General features: G+C 49.2%; 1 protein-coding gene across 1 annotated transcript in view; it reads left to right on the top strand.

Annotated features, from left to right (window-relative positions):
• PLEC (plectin) overlaps positions 1 to 19,366 on the top strand; it is a 647,147-nt gene that overhangs the window by 195,760 nt on the left and 432,021 nt on the right. The window contains exons 7-10 of the mRNA XM_063924739.1: positions 8,815 to 8,930; positions 9,016 to 9,122; positions 9,203 to 9,322; positions 18,704 to 18,799. Coding sequence (XP_063780809.1) covers positions 8,815 to 8,930; positions 9,016 to 9,122; positions 9,203 to 9,322; positions 18,704 to 18,799 — 439 coding nt within the window. The remainder of the gene's footprint in view (positions 1 to 8,814; positions 8,931 to 9,015; positions 9,123 to 9,202; positions 9,323 to 18,703; positions 18,800 to 19,366) is intronic.

Here is a 19,366-nt window from a genome sequence, read left to right as displayed (position 1 = left end):
CTATGTAACTGGAGAAGAGCGAGCGGAGCGGGATGGGGAAGGAGCGGCAGACCAGGTGATGGAGAGAAGCAGAGACTGAGAAGTCACAGGACGGCTCGGGTGAGAAGACTGCCCCGGTAGCAGAGAGGAGAATAACCTATCTTACAGGCGCCATGCCTCAAAATGGCCCCAAGCGCAGGAAAGGGAAGCAGAAGAGATCCCAGCACTCCGGGTATTCCCGAGCCCCCCAGGAGCAGCCGCTGGACAGGGTGGTGATGCTGTGTGACGATGTCCCACCAGACAACGGCTACTGGGAACAGGCGAATGGACACGGGGGGGACCGTGGGAGCACGTATCTGGGCTCTGTCTACTCCATCCGCTCCGAGCTGCAGCTGAAAGAAATGTACGTCTCTCTCTCTCCTTCCTGCGCGTTACAGCTGCGGCAGCGTCATGTGTGGTGCAGACTGCACCGTGTGTGTGAGGCAGTGTAACACGAGTGTCATCTTACACCACACTTGTGACACATTGAGCCTGTAGGGGATGTGCACGTGGCGAGATACACTTCATGTCTAACGTCTTGTATGTCGTAAATGTGTGTACTATGGGCCTAATTCAGACCTGATCGCAGCAGCAAAATTGTTGTCTAATGGGCAAAACAATGGGGGGTAATTCCAAGTTGATCGCAGCAGGATTTTTGATAGCAATTGGGCAAAACCATGTGCACTGCAGGGGAGGCAGATATAACATGTGCAGAGAGAGTTAGATTTGGGTGGGGGGTGTTCAATCTGCAATCTAATTTGCAGTGTAAAAATAAAGCAGCCAGTATTTACCCTGCACAGAAACAAAATAACCCACCCAAATCTAACTTTCTGCACATGTTATATCTGCCTCCCCTGCAGAGCACATGGTGTTACCCAATTGCTATCAAAAATCCTGCTGCGATCAACTTGGAATTACCCCCAATGTGCACTGCAGGTGGGGAGATGTAACATGTGCAGAGAGAGTTAGATGTGGGTGGGGGGTGTTCAAACTGAAATCTAAATTGCAGTGTAAAAATAAAGCAGCCAGTATTTACCCTGCACAGAAACAAAATAACCCACCCAAATCTAACTCTCTCTGCACATGTTATATCTGCCTCCCCTGCAGTGCACATGGTTTTGCCCATTAGACAACAATTTTGCTGCTGCAATAGGTCTGAAATAGGCCCTATAAATATTTACATGTGTGCAGAGCAGGTTGTGCAGAAAATTACAGTACTTATTGGCTGACGTGTCTTACACCCATTCACCCTCCACTACACTGTGTTCCCATCATATCTCCTGTTTAACCCCCCCCCCCCCAACCGCTCTGTGGTATGTCCCCATCCACCCCACCCTGTATGGTATAGCCCCATCCCCCCCACCCTGTATGGTATAGCTCCATCCCCCCACCCTGAATGGTATATCCCCAATCCCCATCCCTCACCTGCCCTGTATGGTATATCCCCATCCCCCACCTGCCCTCTATGGTATATCCCCATCCCCCACCTGCCCTGTATGGTATATCCTCATCCCCCACCTGCCCTGTATGGTATATCCTCATCCCCCACCTGCCCTGTATGGTATATCCTCATCCCCCACCTGCCCTGTATGGTATATCCTCATCCCCCACCTGCCCTGTATGGTATATCCTCATCCCCCACCTGCCCTGTATGGTATATCCCCATCCCCCACCTGCCCTGTATGGTATATCCCCATCCCCCACCTGCCCTGTATGGTATATCCTCATCCCCCACCTGCCCTGTATGGTATACACCCCCTTCTCCCATGGATGGTATATCCCCAAAAATAGCAAATTATTCTACCAACTCTGAATAACCCCCTATATGCCCTATCCTTGTATTGGATAGTAAATATAAATCCCTAGTCTGATATATACTGTGTCTAATATATTCCGTCATAAATTTGATTTCCGTTGTGTTCCGTGGTCCCGTAGAGAAGCAGGGACTGTGCTGGTGTGGTGTCAGGATGTACTGTGTCCTATACTGAGAGAGGGGAGTAAGAGGAACAGAAGGAGTCTATAGGTGCAGTGTCCTTTATATACTGTACAGTACTATAGGTGCAGTGTCCTTTATATACTGTACAGTACTATAGTTAGTGTCCTTTATATACTGTACAGTACTATAGTTACAGTGTCCTTTATATACTGTACAGTACTATAGTTAGTGTCCTTTATATACTGTACAGTACTATAGGTGCAGTGTCCTTTATATACTGTACAGTACTATAGGTGCAGTGTCCTTTATATACTGTACAGTACTATAGTTACAGTGTCCTTTATATACTGTACAGTACTATAGGTGCAGTGTCCTTTATATACTGTACAGTACTATAGGTGCAGTGTCCTTTATATACTGTACAGTACTATAGTTAGTGTCCTTTATATACTGTACAGTACTATAGTTAGTGTCCTTTATATACTGTACAGTACTATAGGTGCAGTGTCCTTTATATACGTGCAGTGTCCTTTATATACTGTACAGTACTATAGGTGCAGTGTCCTTTATATACTGTACAGTACTATAGGTGCAGTGTCCTTTATATACTGTACAGTACTATAGTGCAGTGTCCTTTATATACTGTACAGTACTATAGGTGCAGTGTCCTTTATATACTGTACAGTACTATAGATGCAGTGTCCCGTAGAGAAGCAGGGACTGTGCTGGTGTGGTGTCAGGATGTACTGTGTCCTATACTGAGAGAGGGGAGTAAGAGGAACAGAAGGAGTCTATGGGTGCAGTGTCCTTTATATACTGTACAGTACTATAGGTGCAGTGTCCTTTATATACTGTACAGTACTATAGTTACAGTGTCCTTTATATACTGTACAGTACTATAGGTGCAGTGTCCTTTATATACTGTACAGTACTATAGTTACAGTGTCCTTTATATACTGTACAGTACTATAGGTGCAGTGTCCTTTATATACTGTACAGTACTATAGTTAGTGTCCTTTATATACTGTACAGTACTATAGGTGCAGTGTCCTTTATATACTGTACAGTACTATAGTTAGTGTCCTTTATATACTGTACAGTACTATAGGTGCAGTGTCCTTTATATACTGTACAGTACTATAGTTAGTGTCCTTTATATACTGTGCAGTGTCCTTTATATACTGTACAGTACTATAGTTACAGTGTCCTTTATATACTGTACAGTACTATAGGTGCAGTGTCCTTTATATAGTGTACAGTACTATAGGTGCAGTGTCCTTTATATACTGTACAGTACTATAGGTGCAGTGTCCTTTATATACTGTACAGTACTATAGATGCAGTGTCCTTTATATACTGTACAGTACTGTAGGTGCAGTGTCCTTTATATACTGTACAGTACCAGGGGTTAAAGTGAGCCGGAACGGGCCGGAACTGCGTTCCGTCAGTTCCACCAGGAGACGGAACGCAGTTCCGCCTCCCCCGGCTCACCTAACCCGATGTCCCGGGCGGCGCTGCAGGGAGATACCGGGCGCCCGCTGAGATCGCGTTACCAGCGGGCGCCCGTCTCCCTCTCCGCAGCGGCAGCCGGAGGCAGGAGCTCAGTACTGAGCTCCGGCTTCCGGCTCTGTCAGTGCGCGCTATGGGAGAGACGTCATGACGTCTCTCTCATAGTGCAGAGGAGCGGGCGGCGAGAGAGGACTGCGGCGGGAGCGGGGCCAGGTAAGTATAGTTCTTCCCCCCCCCCTCCCTCCTTCCTATATGTGTACCACAGGCGTTTCTACTGGGGGCCTTTACTACTGGGGGCAAACTACTGGGGGGCTTTACTGCAGGGGCAAACTACAAGGGGCAAACTACTGGGGGGCTCTAGTACTGGGGGCAAACTACAGAGGGGCAAACTACTGGGGGGCTCTAGTACTGGGGGCCTTTACTACTGGGGCAGACTACAGAGGGGCAAACTACTGGGGGGCTCTAGTACTGGGGGCAAACTACTGGGGGGCTTTACTGCTGGGGCAAGCTACAAAGGGGCAAACTACTGGCAGCATTACTACTGGGGGCTAAACTACAAGGGGGCATAATTACAGGAGCTAAACTACTGGGGGTATAACTACAAGGGGGCAAACTACTGGGGACATTACTAACTTTGGCAAACTACATGGGGGCTAAACTACAGGGGCTAAACAACTGGGGGCACAACTGCAGGGGGCATTACCACTGGGGGCTAAACTACATGGGGCAAACTACATGAGGGCAAAACTACTGGGGGCATTACCACTCAGAGGCTAAACTAGAGGGGGGGGGGGGAGAGTAAATTGCTGGGGTCATAACTGCAGGGGCATTACCAGTATGGGCATGACTACTGGGGCTAAACTACAGGGGCTAAACGACTAGGGGCAATACTACACAGGGGCATTACCATTAAGGGCATTACTGATGGGGTGCACAGCTAATGAGGGCATTGTAAAGGGGGCACTTCATAAGGGGCACTACTGTTGGGGGCATTGCATAAGGGGCACTACTACTGTGGGCATTGTATAAGGGATGCTACTGCTGGGGGCATTACTGTATGGGCCGACAAAGAAGCTGCGTTCCCGGTCCGCCCTCCGTCGCTCCGCCCCTACCATCGCCGCCGCACTGGAAGCCCAGGTTCCAGACTCCCAGCTGCAGCGGATCTGGGACCAGGCCGGCTTTATTATCCCTGCCGCTGCATCGAGCTTCTGTGACCGCGGCACTACTAGTTCAAATCTGTCGCTGATTGGCTGCCGGTCCACAGCAGTTTTTAAATATTAGCGCCGTGGTCACAGGAGCTCGATGCGGCGGCAGGGATAATAAAGCCAGCCTGGTTCCAGATCCACTGCAGCCGCCCTCAGCCTCTTCTGCCGCCCCGCCCTCGGACCTCTGCGCACCCACAGCCTCCTCCTCCGCACTATCTCCGAGGCCCACAGCCTCCTCCACGTCACGCCTACCACAGCCTACTCATCCACAGCACCGCAGACCACCGCCGCTGCTAAACAGGTCATCTAACCTGCTGCCTTTCTCTCTCCCTAGTCCCTACTGTATTCCCCTGCTGTCACTTTCCATGTCCCTGCTGTCACTTTCCATGTCCCTGCTGTCACTCTCCCTGTCACTCTCTCACTCTATAATGTGAATTTCGGCTCATTCTCTGTGCTATAATGTGAATTTTGGCTCATTCTGTGTGCTATAATGTGAATTTCGGCTCATATCGTGTGCTATAATGTGATTTTCGGCTCATACCGTGTGCTATAATGTGAATTTCGGCTCATACTGTGTGGTGTAATGTGAATTTCGGCTCATACTGTGTGGTGTAATGTGAATTTCGGCTCATACCGTGTGGTGTAATGTGAATTTGGCTCATACTGTGTGGTGTAATGTGAATTTGGCTCATACTGAGTGGTATAAATGTGAATTTCGGCTCATACTGTGAGCTATAATGTGAAAGGGGTCCTACTATTGTGGTGCATAATGTGTATAAAGGGTATATGGTGTGGTAAACTACACTGAAGGGCACGCCCCCTTTTGCGTGGCCACGCCCCCTTGTCAGGAGTGCGCGCGCCTTCGGCGCGCACATAATTGCACCCTTCACTTTTCCATACCCCCACTTCAAAATTTCCACTTGGGTACTACTACTGTGGGCATTATTACTATTGTGTGGCCACGCCCCTTTCTTTTTGAGACCACACCCCCTTTTTGCTGCGCGCGCCGTGGGGAGGGGGGTTATTTCATGGGCGCCGTGGGGAGGGGGGTGAGTTCCACCACCTCTCTAGGACCACTTTAAGCACTGTACAGTACTATAGTTAGTATCCTCTATATATTGTACAGTACTATAGGTGCAGTGTCCTTTATATACTGTACAGTACTATAGGTGCAGTGTCATCTGTCTAGTTTACTTACAGTATACTATAGTTACACTGAGCTGTGTGCAGCGTAATCCTCTGGTGTAATTGCAGTGACCTGTGCGCAGTGTAATTGCAGTGACCTGTGTGCAGTATAATTGCAGTGACCTGTGTGCAGTATGATAGCAGTGACCGGTGTGCAGTATGATAGCAGTGACCGGTGTGCAGTATGATTGCAGTGACCTGTGTGCAGTATGATTGCAGTGACCTGTGTGCAGTGTAATTGCAGTGACCTGTGTGCAGTGTAATTGCAGTGACCTGTGTGCAGTATGATAGCAGTGACCGCTGTGCAGTATGATTGCACTGACCTGTGTGCAGTGTAATTGCAGTGACCTGTGCGCAGTGTAATTGCAGTGACCTGTGCGCAGTGTAATTCCAGTGACCTGTGTGCAGTGTAATTGCAGTGACCTGTGCGCAGTATGATTGCAGTGACCGGTGTGCACAGTATGATTGCAGTGACCGGTGTGCAGTGTAATTACAGTGACCTGTGTGCAGTGTAATTGCAGTGACCTGTGCGCAGTGTAATTGCAGTGACCTGTGCGCAGTGTAATTGCAGTGACCTGTGCGCAGTGTAATTGCAGTGACCTGTGCGCAGTGTAATTGCAGTGACCTGTGCGCAGTGTAATTGCAGTGACCTGTGCGCAGTGTAATTGCAGTGACCGGTGCGCAGTATGATTGCAGTGACCGGTGTGCAGTATGATTGCAGTGACCGGTGTGCAGTATGATTGCGGTGACCGGTGTGCAGTATGATTGCGGTGACCGGTGTGCAGTATGACTGCGGTGACCGGTGTGCAGTGTAATTGCGGTGACCTGTGTGCAGTGTAATTGCGGTGACCTGTGTGCAGTGTAATTGCAGTGACCTGTGTGCAGTGTAATTGCGGTGACCTGTGTGCAGTGTAATTGCAGTGACCTGTGTGCAGTGCAATTGCAGTGACCTGTGTGCAGTATAATTGCAGTGACCTGTGTGCAGTATAATTGCAGTGACCTGTGTGCAGTATAATTGCAGTGACCTGTGTGCAGTATGATTGCAGTGACCTGTGTGCAGTATGATTGCAGTGACCTGTGTGCAGTATGATTGCAGTGACCTGTGTGCAGTATGATTGCAGTGACCTGTGTGCAGTGTAATTGCAGTGACCTGTGTGCAGTATGATAGCAGTGACCGCTGTGCAGTATGATTGCAGTGACCTGTGTGCAGTGTAATTGCAGTGACCTGTGCGCAGTGTAATTGCAGTGATCTGTGCGCAGTGTAATTGCAGTGACCTTTGCGCAGTATAATTGCAGTGACCTGTGCGCAGTGTAATTGCAGTGACCTGTGTGCAGTATGATTGCAGTGACCGGTGTGCAGTATGATTACAGTGACCGGTGTGCAGTGTAATTGCAGTGACCTGTGTGCAGTGTAATTGCAGTGACCTGTGTGCAGTGTAATTGCAGTGACCTGTGCGCAGTGTAATTGCAGTGACCTGTGCGCAGTGTAATTGCAGTGACCTGTGCGCAGTGTAATTGCAGTGACCTGTGCGCAGTGTAATTGCAGTGACCTGTGCGCAGTATGATTGCAGTGACCGGTGTGCAGTATGATTGCGGTGACCGGTGTGCAGTGTAATTGCGGTGACCTGTGTGCAGTGTAATTGCGGTGACCTGTGTGCAGTGTAATTGCAGTGACCTGTGTGCAGTGTAATTGCGGTGACCTGTGTGCAGTGTAATTGCAGTGACCTGTGTGCAGTGCAATTGCAGTGACCTGTGTGCAGTATAATTGCAGTGACCTGTGTGCAGTATAATTGCAGTGACCTGTGTGCAGTATAATTGCAGTGACCTGTGTGCAGTATGATTGCAGTGACCTGTGTGCAGTATGATTGCAGTGACCTGTGTGCAGTATGATTGCAGTGACCTGTGTGCAGTATGATTGCAGTGACCTGTGTGCAGTGTAATTGCAGTGACCTGTGTGCAGTATGATAGCAGTGACCGCTGTGCAGTATGATTGCAGTGACCTGTGTGCAGTGTAATTGCAGTGACCTGTGCGCAGTGTAATTGCAGTGATCTGTGCGCAGTGTAATTGCAGTGACCTTTGCGCAGTATAATTGCAGTGACCTGTGCGCAGTGTAATTGCAGTGACCTGTGTGCAGTATGATTGCAGTGACCGGTGTGCAGTATGATTACAGTGACCGGTGTGCAGTGTAATTGCAGTGACCTGTGTGCAGTGTAATTGCAGTGACCTGTGTGCAGTGTAATTGCAGTGACCTGTGCGCAGTGTAATTGCAGTGACCTGTGCGCAGTGTAATTGCAGTGACCTGTGCGCAGTGTAATTGCAGTGACCTGTGCGCAGTGTAATTGCAGTGACCTGTGCGCAGTATGATTGCAGTGACCGGTGTGCAGTATGATTGCGGTGACCGGTGTGCAGTGTAATTGCGGTGACCTGTGTGCAGTGTAATTGCGGTGACCTGTGTGCAGTGTAATTGCGGTGACCTGTGTGCAGTGTAATTGCGGTGACCTGTGTGCAGTATAATTGCGGTGACCTGTGTGCAGTATAATTGCAGTGACCTGTGTGCAGTGTAATTGCAGTGACCTGTGTGCAGTGTAATTGCAGTGACCTGTGTGCAGTGTAATTGCAGTGACCTGTGTGCAGTGTAATTGCAGTGACCTGTGTGCAGTGTAATTGCAGTGACATGTATGCAGTGTAATGGCAGTGACTTGTGCAGTATAATTGCAGTGACCGGGGTGGTGCTGTTGTGTATTTGGCTACATCTGATATATAACGTCCGTAATTAATTGGCGGGCATTGTTGTCATATGGGACGAGAGCGTGCCTGTAAGTCGGCTGCATTCATAACCTCCGGTATATAGGAAACGGGTTATTCCCTGGTGTGTCTTACAGAGACTTACAGCAGGTGATATTATATGTCTCCTCTTATGGCCGTCGTGTATGGTAACCGGAGTCTCCTCCTTCCCACAGGCCAATGCTCATAGACATGACCAGGGTTTACCGTCAGAGCAACCTGGAGAACCTGGATCAAGCGTTTGGGGTAGCTGAGAAGGACCTTGGTGTCACCAGACTGCTGGACCCTGAGGGTGAGAGATGAGGGCATTCTGTATGGCACATGGGGAGAGGAGATGCTGCGTCCTGGTGATGACATTTCCACGTCTCTCTCTTTAGATGTTGATGTCCCGCAGCCTGATGAGAAATCCATCATAACCTACGTGTCTTCTCTGTACGATGCCATGCCAAGGGTCCCCGACGTGCAGGACGGAGTCAGAGCCAATGTGAGTAGCTGGAGCTGTGGAGGCGGGGACAGCTCGGTGTCTGCAGAGATCCGTGCGTTTCATGGTCTTTTCTCTTGTAGGAGCTGGAGCTGCGGTGGCACGAGTACTACGAGAGGGTAACCATGCTGCTGCAGTGGATCAGACACTACACCATCATCTTTGAGGAGAAGAGGTTCCCAGCCAGCTATGAGGAGATTGAGGTACCCCAGAGCTGACGCTCAGGAGGATCTAGGGGAAACCCACACAAACACTGGGAGAACTCCACAACTACAGAGGTCCCCAGCTAGAAGCACACGTACACACACACACACACACACACACAAACACTGGGAGAACTCCACAACTACAGAGGTCCCCAGCTAGAAGCACACGTATACACACACACACACACACACACACACACAGACACTGGGAGAACTCCACAACTACAGAGGTCCCCAGCTAGAAGCACACGTATATACACACACACACACACACACACACACACACACACACACACACACACACACACACTGGGAGAACTCCACAACTACAGAGGTCCCCAGCTAGAAGCACACGTATACACACACACACACACACACACACACACACACACACACACACACACTGGGAGAACTCCACAACTACAGAAGTCCCCAGCTAGAAGCACACGTATACACACACACACACACACACACACACACACACAGGGAGAACTCCACAACTACAGAAGTCCCCAGCTAGAAGCACACACATACACACACACACACACACACACACAAACACTGGGAGAACTCCACAACTACAGAGGTCCCCAGCTAGAAGCACACGTGTACACACACACACACACACACACATACATACATACATACATACATACATACATACATACACACACACACACACACACACACACACACAAACAAACACTGGGAGAACTCCACAACTACAGAGGTCTCCAGCTAGAAGCACACGTATACACACACACACACAAACACTGGGAGAACTCCACAACTACAGAGGTCTCCAGCTAGAAGCACACGTATACACACACACACACAAACACTGGGAGAACTCCACAACTACAGAGGTCTCCAGCTAGAAGCACACGTATACACACACACACACACACACACACACACACACACACACACACAAACACTGGGAGAACTCCACAACTACAGAGGTCTCCAGCTAGAAGCACACGTATACACACACACACACACAAACACTGGGAGAACTCCACAACTACAGAGGTCCCCCGCTAGAAGCACACACACAAAGCACCGCTAACCACTGTGCAGTAGTAATGTGTGTCCTAGTAACAGTGCGTGCCCCTGTCTGTGCACGGTGATCAGGCTGGAAGCACACACACAGCACCGCTAACCACTGTGCAGCAGTAATGTGTGTCCTAGTGACAGTGCGTGTGTCTGTCTGTGCACGGTGATCAGGCTGGAAGCACACACACAAAGCACTATAGTAATGTCTGTCACATAATGATTCTCAGGCTGCAATGTTTATGTGTTTAACTGGTGAAATAGTTGTCGTCTATCCCATGATCGTCTTTATCCCATGATCAGGTCTTAGCGTGTCATGAGATAATCTGTACATCACGCTACCACTTAAGAGACACTCACTGTAGTTACACTCACAGTGACACACTGCCAGCATTACTGGGGACAGTCTCTGAGTATTACTGGGGGACACTGTGTATTACTGGAGACACTCTCTGAGTATTACTGGGGGGCACTCTCTGAGTATTACTGGGGGACACTGTGTATTACTGGAGACACTCTCTGAGTATTACTGGGGGGCACTCTCTGAGTATTACTGGGGGACACTGTGTATTACTGGAGACACTCTCTGAGTATTACTGGGGACACTCTCTGAGTATTACTGGAGACACTCTCTGAGTATTACTGGGGGGCACTCTCTGAGTATTACTGGGGGACACTGTATTACTGGGGACACTCTCTGAGTATTACTGGGGGATACTCTCTGAGTATTACTGGGGGACACTCTCTGCGTATTACTGGGGGACTCTGGGTATTACTGGCGACACTCTCTGGGTATTACTGGGGACACTCTCTGAGTATTACTGGGGGACACTCTCTGTTTATTACTGGGGACAATCTATGAGTATTACTGGGGACACTCTGGGTATTACTGGAGGACACGCACACTGCACTACCGGGAGGCACTCTCTGAGTATTACTAGGGGGCACTCTCTGTGTATTACTGGGGACACTCTAAGTATTACTGGAGACACTCTCTGAGTATTACTGGGGACACTCTCTGATTATTACTGGGGGACACTCTCTGAGTATTACTGGGGACACTCTCTGAGTATTACTGGGGACACTCTCTGAGTATTACGGGGGACACTCTCTGATTATTACTGGGGGACACTCTCCGAGTATTACTGGGGGACACTCTCCGGGTATTTCGGGTATTACTGGGGGAAACTATGAGTATTACTGGGGACACTGAGTATTACTGGGGGCACACTCCGGGTATTACCGGGGACACTCTGAGTGTTACTGGGGGATACTCTCTGAGTATTACTGGGGAACACACTGTTTATTACTGGGGACAATCTCTGAGCATTACTGGGGACAATCTCTGAGCATTACTGGGGACACTCTGGGTATTACTGGAGGACACGCACACTGCACTACCGGGAGGCACTCTCTGAGTATTACTAGGGGGCACTCTCTGAGTATTACTGGGGGACACTGTGTATTACTGGGGACACTCTCTAAGTATTACTGGAGACACTCTCTGAGTATTACTGGGGACACTCTGAGTATTACTGGGGACACTCTGAGTATTACTGGGGACACTGATTATTACTGGGGGACACTCTCTGAGTATTACTGGGGGATACTCTCTGAGTATTACTGGGGGACACTCTCTGAGTATTACTGGGGGACACTCTCTGAGTATTACTGGGGGATACTCTCTGAGTATTACTGGGGGATACTCTCTGAGTATTACTGGGGGATACTCTCTGAGTATTACTGGGGGATACTCTCTGAGTATTACTGGGGACACTCTCTGAGTATTACTGGGGACACTGAGTATTACTGGGGACACTCTCTGATTATTACTGGGGAATACTCTCTGAGTATTACTGGGGACACTCCCTGGGTAATACTGGGGGACACTCTCTGATTATTACTGGGGGACACTCTCTGATTATTACTGGGGGATACTCTTTGAGTATTACTGGGGACACTCTCTGAGTATTACTGGGGACACTCTCTGAGTATTACTGGGGACACTCTGAGTATTACTGGGGGACACTCTCTGAGTATTACTGGGGACACTCTCTGATTATTACTGGGGGGCACTCTCTGAGTATTACTGGGGGACACTGTGTATTACTGGAGACACTCTCTGAGTATTACTGGGGACACTCTCTGAGTATTACTGGGGACACTGAGTATTACTGGGGACACTCTCTGATTATTACTGGGGGATACTCTTTGAGTATTACTGGGGACACTCTCTGAGTATTACTGGGGGACACTGTGTATTGCTGGGGACACTCTGATTATTACTGGGGACACTCTCTGATTATTACTGGGGGACACTCTCTGGGTATTACTGGGGACACTCTGGGTATTACTGGGGAACACTGAGTATTACTGGGGAACACTCTCTGTGTATTACTGGGGACAATCTGAGTATTACTGGGGACACTCTGGGTATTACTGGAGGACACGCACACTGCACTACTGGGGGGCACTCTCTGAGTATTACTGGGGTGCACTCTCTGAGTATTACTGGGGGACACTCTGTGTATTACTGGGGACACTCTCTGAGTATTACTGGGGACACTCTGATTATTACTGGGGGGCACTCTCTGAGTATTACTGGGGACACTGTGTATTACTGGGGGACACTCTCTGAGTTTTACTGGGGAATACTCTCTGAGTATTACTGGGGGACACTCTCTGAGTATTACTGGGGGACACTCTCTGAGTATTACTGGGGACACTCTGATTATTACTGGGGGGCACTCTCTGAGTATTACTGGGGACACTGTGTATTACTGGGGGACACTCTCTGAGTTTTACTGGGGAATACTCTCTGAGTATTACTGGGGGACACTCTCTGAGTATTACTGGGGGACACTCTGGGTATTACTGGGGAACACTCTCTGTTTATTACTGGGGACAATCTCTGAGTATTACTGGGGACACTCTGGGTATTACTGGAGGACACACACACTGCACTACTGGGGGGCACTCTCTGAGTATTACTGGGGGACACTCTGATTATTACTGGGGGACACTCTCTGAGTATTACTGGCAACACTCTCTGGGTATTACTGGGGACACTCTCTGAGTATTACTGGGGACACTCTCTGATTATTACTGGGGGGCACTCTCTGAGTATTACTGGGGGACACTGTGTATTACTGGAGACACTCTCTGAGTATTACTGGGGACACTGAGTATTACTGGGGACACTCTCTGATTATTACTGGGGAACACTCTCTGAGTATTACTGGGGACACTCCCTGGGTAATACTGGGGGACACTCTCTGAGTATTACTGGGGACACTCTCTGATTATTACTGGGGGACACTCTCTGATTATTACTGGGGGATACTCTTTGAGTATTACTGGGGACACTCTCTGAGTATTACTGGGGACACTCTCTGAGTATTACTGGGGACACTCTCTGAGTATTACTGGGGACACTCTCTGAGTATTACTGGGGGACACTGTGTATTGCTGGGGACACTCTGATTATTACTGGGGGACACTCTCTGATTATTACTGGGGGACACTCTCTGGGTATTACTGGGGACACTCTGGGTATTACTGGGGAACACTGAGTATTACTGGGGAACACTCTCTGTGTATTACTGGGGACACTCTGGGTATTACTGGAGGACACGCACACTGCACTACTGGGGGGCACTCTCTGAGTATTACTGGGGTGCACTCTCTGAGTATTACTGGGGTGCACTCTCTGAGTATTACTGGGGACACTGAGTATTACTGGGGACACTCTCTGATTATTACTGGGGAACACTCTCTGAGTATTACTGGGGACACTCTGAGTATTACTGAGGGGCACTCTCTGAGTATTACTGGGGGACACTCTCTGAGTTTTACTGGGGAATACTCTCTGAGTATTACTGGGGGACACTCTCTGAGTATTACTGGGGGACACTCTCTGAGTATTACTGGGGGACACTCTGGGTATTACTGGGGAACACTCTCTGTTTATTACTGGGGACAATCTCTGAGTATTACTGGGGAACACTCTCTATTTATTACTGGGGACAATCTCTGAGTATTACTGGGGACACTCTGGGTATTACTGGAGGACACACACACTGCACTACTGGGGGGCACTCTCTGAGTATTACTGGGGGACACTCTCTGGGTAATACTGGGGAACACACTCTGAGTATTACTGGGGACACTCTCTGAGTATTACTGAAGACACTCTGATTATTACCGGGGACACTCTCTGGGTATTACTGGGGAACACTCTCTGAGTATTACTGGGGGACACTCTCTGAGTATTACTGGGGGACACTCTCTGAGTATTACTTGGGGACTCTGGGTATTACTGGCGACACTCTGGGTATTACTGGGGACACTCTCTGAGTAGTACTGGGGAACACTCTCTGTTTATTACTGGGGACAATCTCTGAGTATTACTGGGGACACTCTGGGTATTACTGGAGGACACGTACACTGCACTACTGGGGGGCACTCCCTGAGTATTACTGGGGGGCACTGTGTATTACTGGGGGATACTCTCTGAGTTTTCCTGGGGGATACTCTCTGAGTTTTACTGGGGGGCACTCTCTGAGTATTACTGGGGGGCACTCTCTGAGTATTAATGGGGGACACTCTGTGTATTACTGGGGACACTGTGTATTACTGGGGACACTCTCTGATTATTACTGGGGGACACTCTCTGAGTATTACTGGGGGACACTGTGTATTACTGGAGACACTCTCTGAGTATTACTGGGGACACTGAGTATTACTGGGGACACTCTCTGATTATTACTGGGGAACACTCTCTGAGTATTACTGGGGACACTCCCTGGGTAATACTGGGGGACACTCTCTGAGTATTACTGGGGGACACTCTCTGAGTATTACTGGGGACACTCTCTGAGTATTACTGAAGACACTCTCTGATTATTACTGGGGGACACTCTCTGAGTATTACTGGGGACACTCTCTGGGTATTACTGGGGAACACTCTCTGAGTATTACTGGGGGACACTCTCTGAGTATTACTTGGGGACTCTGGGTATTACTGGCGACACTCTGGGTATTACTGGGGACACTCTCTCTCTGAGTAGTACTGGGGAACACTCTCTGTTTATTACTGGGGACAATCTCTGATTATTACTGGGGACACTCTCTGATTATTACTGGGGACACTCTCTGATTATTACTGGGGGACACTCTCTGAGTATTACTGGGGGCACTCTCTGGGTATTACTGGGGGACACACTCTGGGTATTACTGGGGAACACTCTCTGTTTATTACTGGGGACAATCTCTGAGTATTACTGGGGGCACTCTGGGTATTACTGGAGGACACACACACTGCACTACTGGGGGGCACTCTCTGAGTATTACTGGGGGACACTCCCTGGGTAATACTGGGGAACACACTCTGAGTATTACTGGGGGACACTCTCTGAGTATTACTGGCGACACTCTCTGGGTATTACTGGCGACACTCTCTGGGTATTACTGGTGACACTCTCTGAGTAGTACTGGGGAACACTCTCTGTTTATTACTGGGGACAATCTCTGAGTATTACTGGGCACACTCTGGGTATTACTGGAGGACACGCACACTGCACTACTGGGGGGCACTCCCTGGGTATTACTGGGGGACACTGTGTATTACTGGAGGACACGCACACTGCACTACTGGGGGGTATTCCCTGAGTATTACTGGGGGACACTGTGTATTACTGGAGACACTCTCTGAGTATTACTGGGGACACTCTCTGAGTATTACTGGGGACACTCTCTGATTATTACTGGGGGACACTCTCCGATTATTACTGGGGGACACTCTCCGAGTATTACTGGGGGACACTCTCTGAGTATTACTGGGGGACACTCTCCGGGTATTTCGGGTATTACTGGGGGAAACTCTGAGTATTACTGGGGACACTGAGTATTACTGGGGGCACACTCCGGGTATTACCGGGGACACTCTGAGTGTTACTGGGGGACACTCTCTGAGTATTACTTGGGGGCTCTGGGTATTACTGGCGACACTCTCTGGGTATTACTGGGGACACTCTCTGTTTATTACTGGGGACAATCTCTGAGTATTACTGGGCACACTCTGGGTATTACTGGAGGACACGCACACTGCACTACTGGGGGGCACTCCCTGGGTATTACTGGGGGGCACTCTCTGAGTATTACTGGGGGACACTGTGTATTACTGGGGACACTCTGGGTATTACTGGAGGACACGCACACTGCACTACTGGGGGGTACTCCCTGAGTATTACTGGGGGACACTGTGTATTACTGGAGACACTCTCTGAGTATTACTGGGGACACTCTCTGAGTATTACTGGGGACACTCTGAGTATTACTGGGGACACTGAGTATTACTGGGGACACTCTGAGTATTACTGGGGACACACTCTGATTATTACTGGGGAACACTCTCTGAGTGTTACTGGGGACACTCCCTGGGTAATACTGGGGGACACTCTCTGAGTATTACTGGGGACACTCTCTGGGTATTACTGGGGACACTCTGATTATTACTGGGGGACACTCTCTGAGTTTTACTTGGGGACACTCTCTGAGTATTACTGGGGGACACTCTCTGAGTATTACTTGGGGGCTCTGGGTATTACTGGCGACACTCTCTGGGTATTACTGGGGACACTCTCTGTTTATTACTGGGGACAATCTCTGAGTATTACTGGGCACACTCTGGGTATTACTGGAGGACACGCACACTGCACTACTGGGGGGCACTCCCTGGGTATTACTGGGGGGCACTCTCTGAGTATTACTGGGGGACACTGTGTATTACTGGGGACACTCTGGGTATTACTGGAGGACACGCACACTGCACTACTGGGGGGTACTCCCTGAGTATTACTGGGGGACACTGTGTATTACTGGAGACACTCTCTGAGTATTACTGGGGACACTCTCTGAGTATTACTGGGGACACTCTGAGTATTACTGGGGACACTCTGAGTATTACTGGGGACACTCTGAGTATTACTGGGGACACACTCTGATTATTACTGGGGAACACTCTCTGAGTGTTACTGGGGACACTCCCTGGGTAATACTGGGGGACACTCTCTGAGTATTACTGGGGACACTCTCTGGGTATTACTGGGGACACTCTGATTATTACTGGGGGACACTCTCTGAGTATTACTGGGGGACACTCTCTGAGTATTACTTGGGGACTCTGGGTATTACTGGCGACACTCTGGGTATTACTGGGGACACTTTCTGAGTAGTACTGGGGAACACTCTCTGTTTATTACTGGGGACACTCTGGGTATTACTGGAGGACACGTACACTGCACTACCGGGAGGCACTCCCTGAGTATTACTGGGGGGCACTCTCTGAGTATTACTGGGGGACACTGTGTATTACTGGGGACACTCTCTAAGTATTACTGGAGACACTCTCTGAGTATTACTGGGGACACTCTCTGATTATTACTGGGGGACACTCTCTGATTATTACTGGGGGACACTCTCCGAGTATTACTGGGGGACACTCTCCGAGTATTACTGGGGGACACTCTCTGGGTATTACTGGGGGAAACTCTGAGTATTACTGGGGGCACACTCCGGGTATTACCGGGGACACTCTGAGTGTTACTGGGGGACACTCTCTGGGTATTACTGGGGACACTCTCTGAGTATTACTGGGGGACACTCTCTGAGTATTACTGGGGGACACTCTCTGAGTATTACTGGGGGACACTCTCTGAATATTACTGGGGCACACTCTCTGAATATTACTGGGGCACACTCTCTGAGTATTACTGGGGGACACTCTGAGTATTACTGGGGACACTCCCTGAGTATTACTGGGGGACACTCTGGGTATTACTGGAGACACTCTCTGAGTATTACTAGGGACACTCTCTGAGTATTACTGGGGACACTCCCTGAGTATTACTGGGGGACACTCTGGGTATTACTGGAGACACTCTCTGAGTATTACTAGGGACACTCTCTGAGTATTACTGGGGACATTCTCCGAGTATTACTGGAGACACACTCCGTGTATTACTGGAAACACGCAATATGTATTACTGGGGAAATTACTGGTGACACGCTCCCTGCATTACTGGTGACACACTCCCTGCATTAGTGGTGGACGTGCCCCCTGCATTAGTGGTGGACGTGCTCCCTGCATTACTGGCGACGCGCTCCCTATCGTCACATCACTGATCGCACTCTATAGTTATACAGCGTCACTATGAACATAATCTATATCCTGCTCACACGGCAGATCTCCCAGAGCACTGACCAATGACACCAGAGATGATGACAATGAGCGTATTTATACTGTAACTCTCCTATTGACTCCAGATTCTGTGGCGTCAGTTCCTGAAATTTAAAGAGACAGAGCTCCCCAGTAAGGAGGCCGACAAGAACCAGTCTAAGCTGCAGTACCAGTCTCTGGAGGTGAGTACCATCTCATACAGTAATCGTGCAGGCTTTTACAGATCTGTCTGACTTAACCCATCCAATGTCCATGTATCTAACCCATTTACCCCCTCATCTGGCTCGTCTCTTTCCCTTCATTGCCCATGTATCTAACCCATATACCCCTCATCTGGCTCGTCTCTTTTCCTTCACTGTCCATGTCTCTAACCCATATACCCCTCATCTGACTCGCCTCTCTCTCTTCACTGTCCATGTATCTAACCCATATACCCCTCATCTGGCTCATCCATCTCCCTTCATTGTCCATGTATCTAACCCATATGCCCCTCATCTGACTCGTCTCTCTCTCTTCACTGTCCATGTATCTAACCCATTTACCCCTCATCTGGCTCATCCATCTTCCTTCATTGTCCATGTATCTAACCCATATACCCCTCATCTGGCTCATCCCTTTCCCTTCATTGTCCATGTATCTAACCCATATACCCCTCATCTGACTCGTCTCTCTCTCTTCACTGTCCATGTATCTAACCCATATACCCCTCATCTGACTCGCCTCTCTCTTCACTGTCCTTGTATCTAACC

This window comes from Pseudophryne corroboree, chromosome 5, assembly GCF_028390025.1.
Source record: "Pseudophryne corroboree isolate aPseCor3 chromosome 5, aPseCor3.hap2, whole genome shotgun sequence".
Lineage (NCBI taxonomy): Eukaryota > Metazoa > Chordata > Amphibia > Anura > Myobatrachidae > Pseudophryne > Pseudophryne corroboree.
This window is presented reverse-complemented; position numbering and strand designations above follow the sequence as displayed.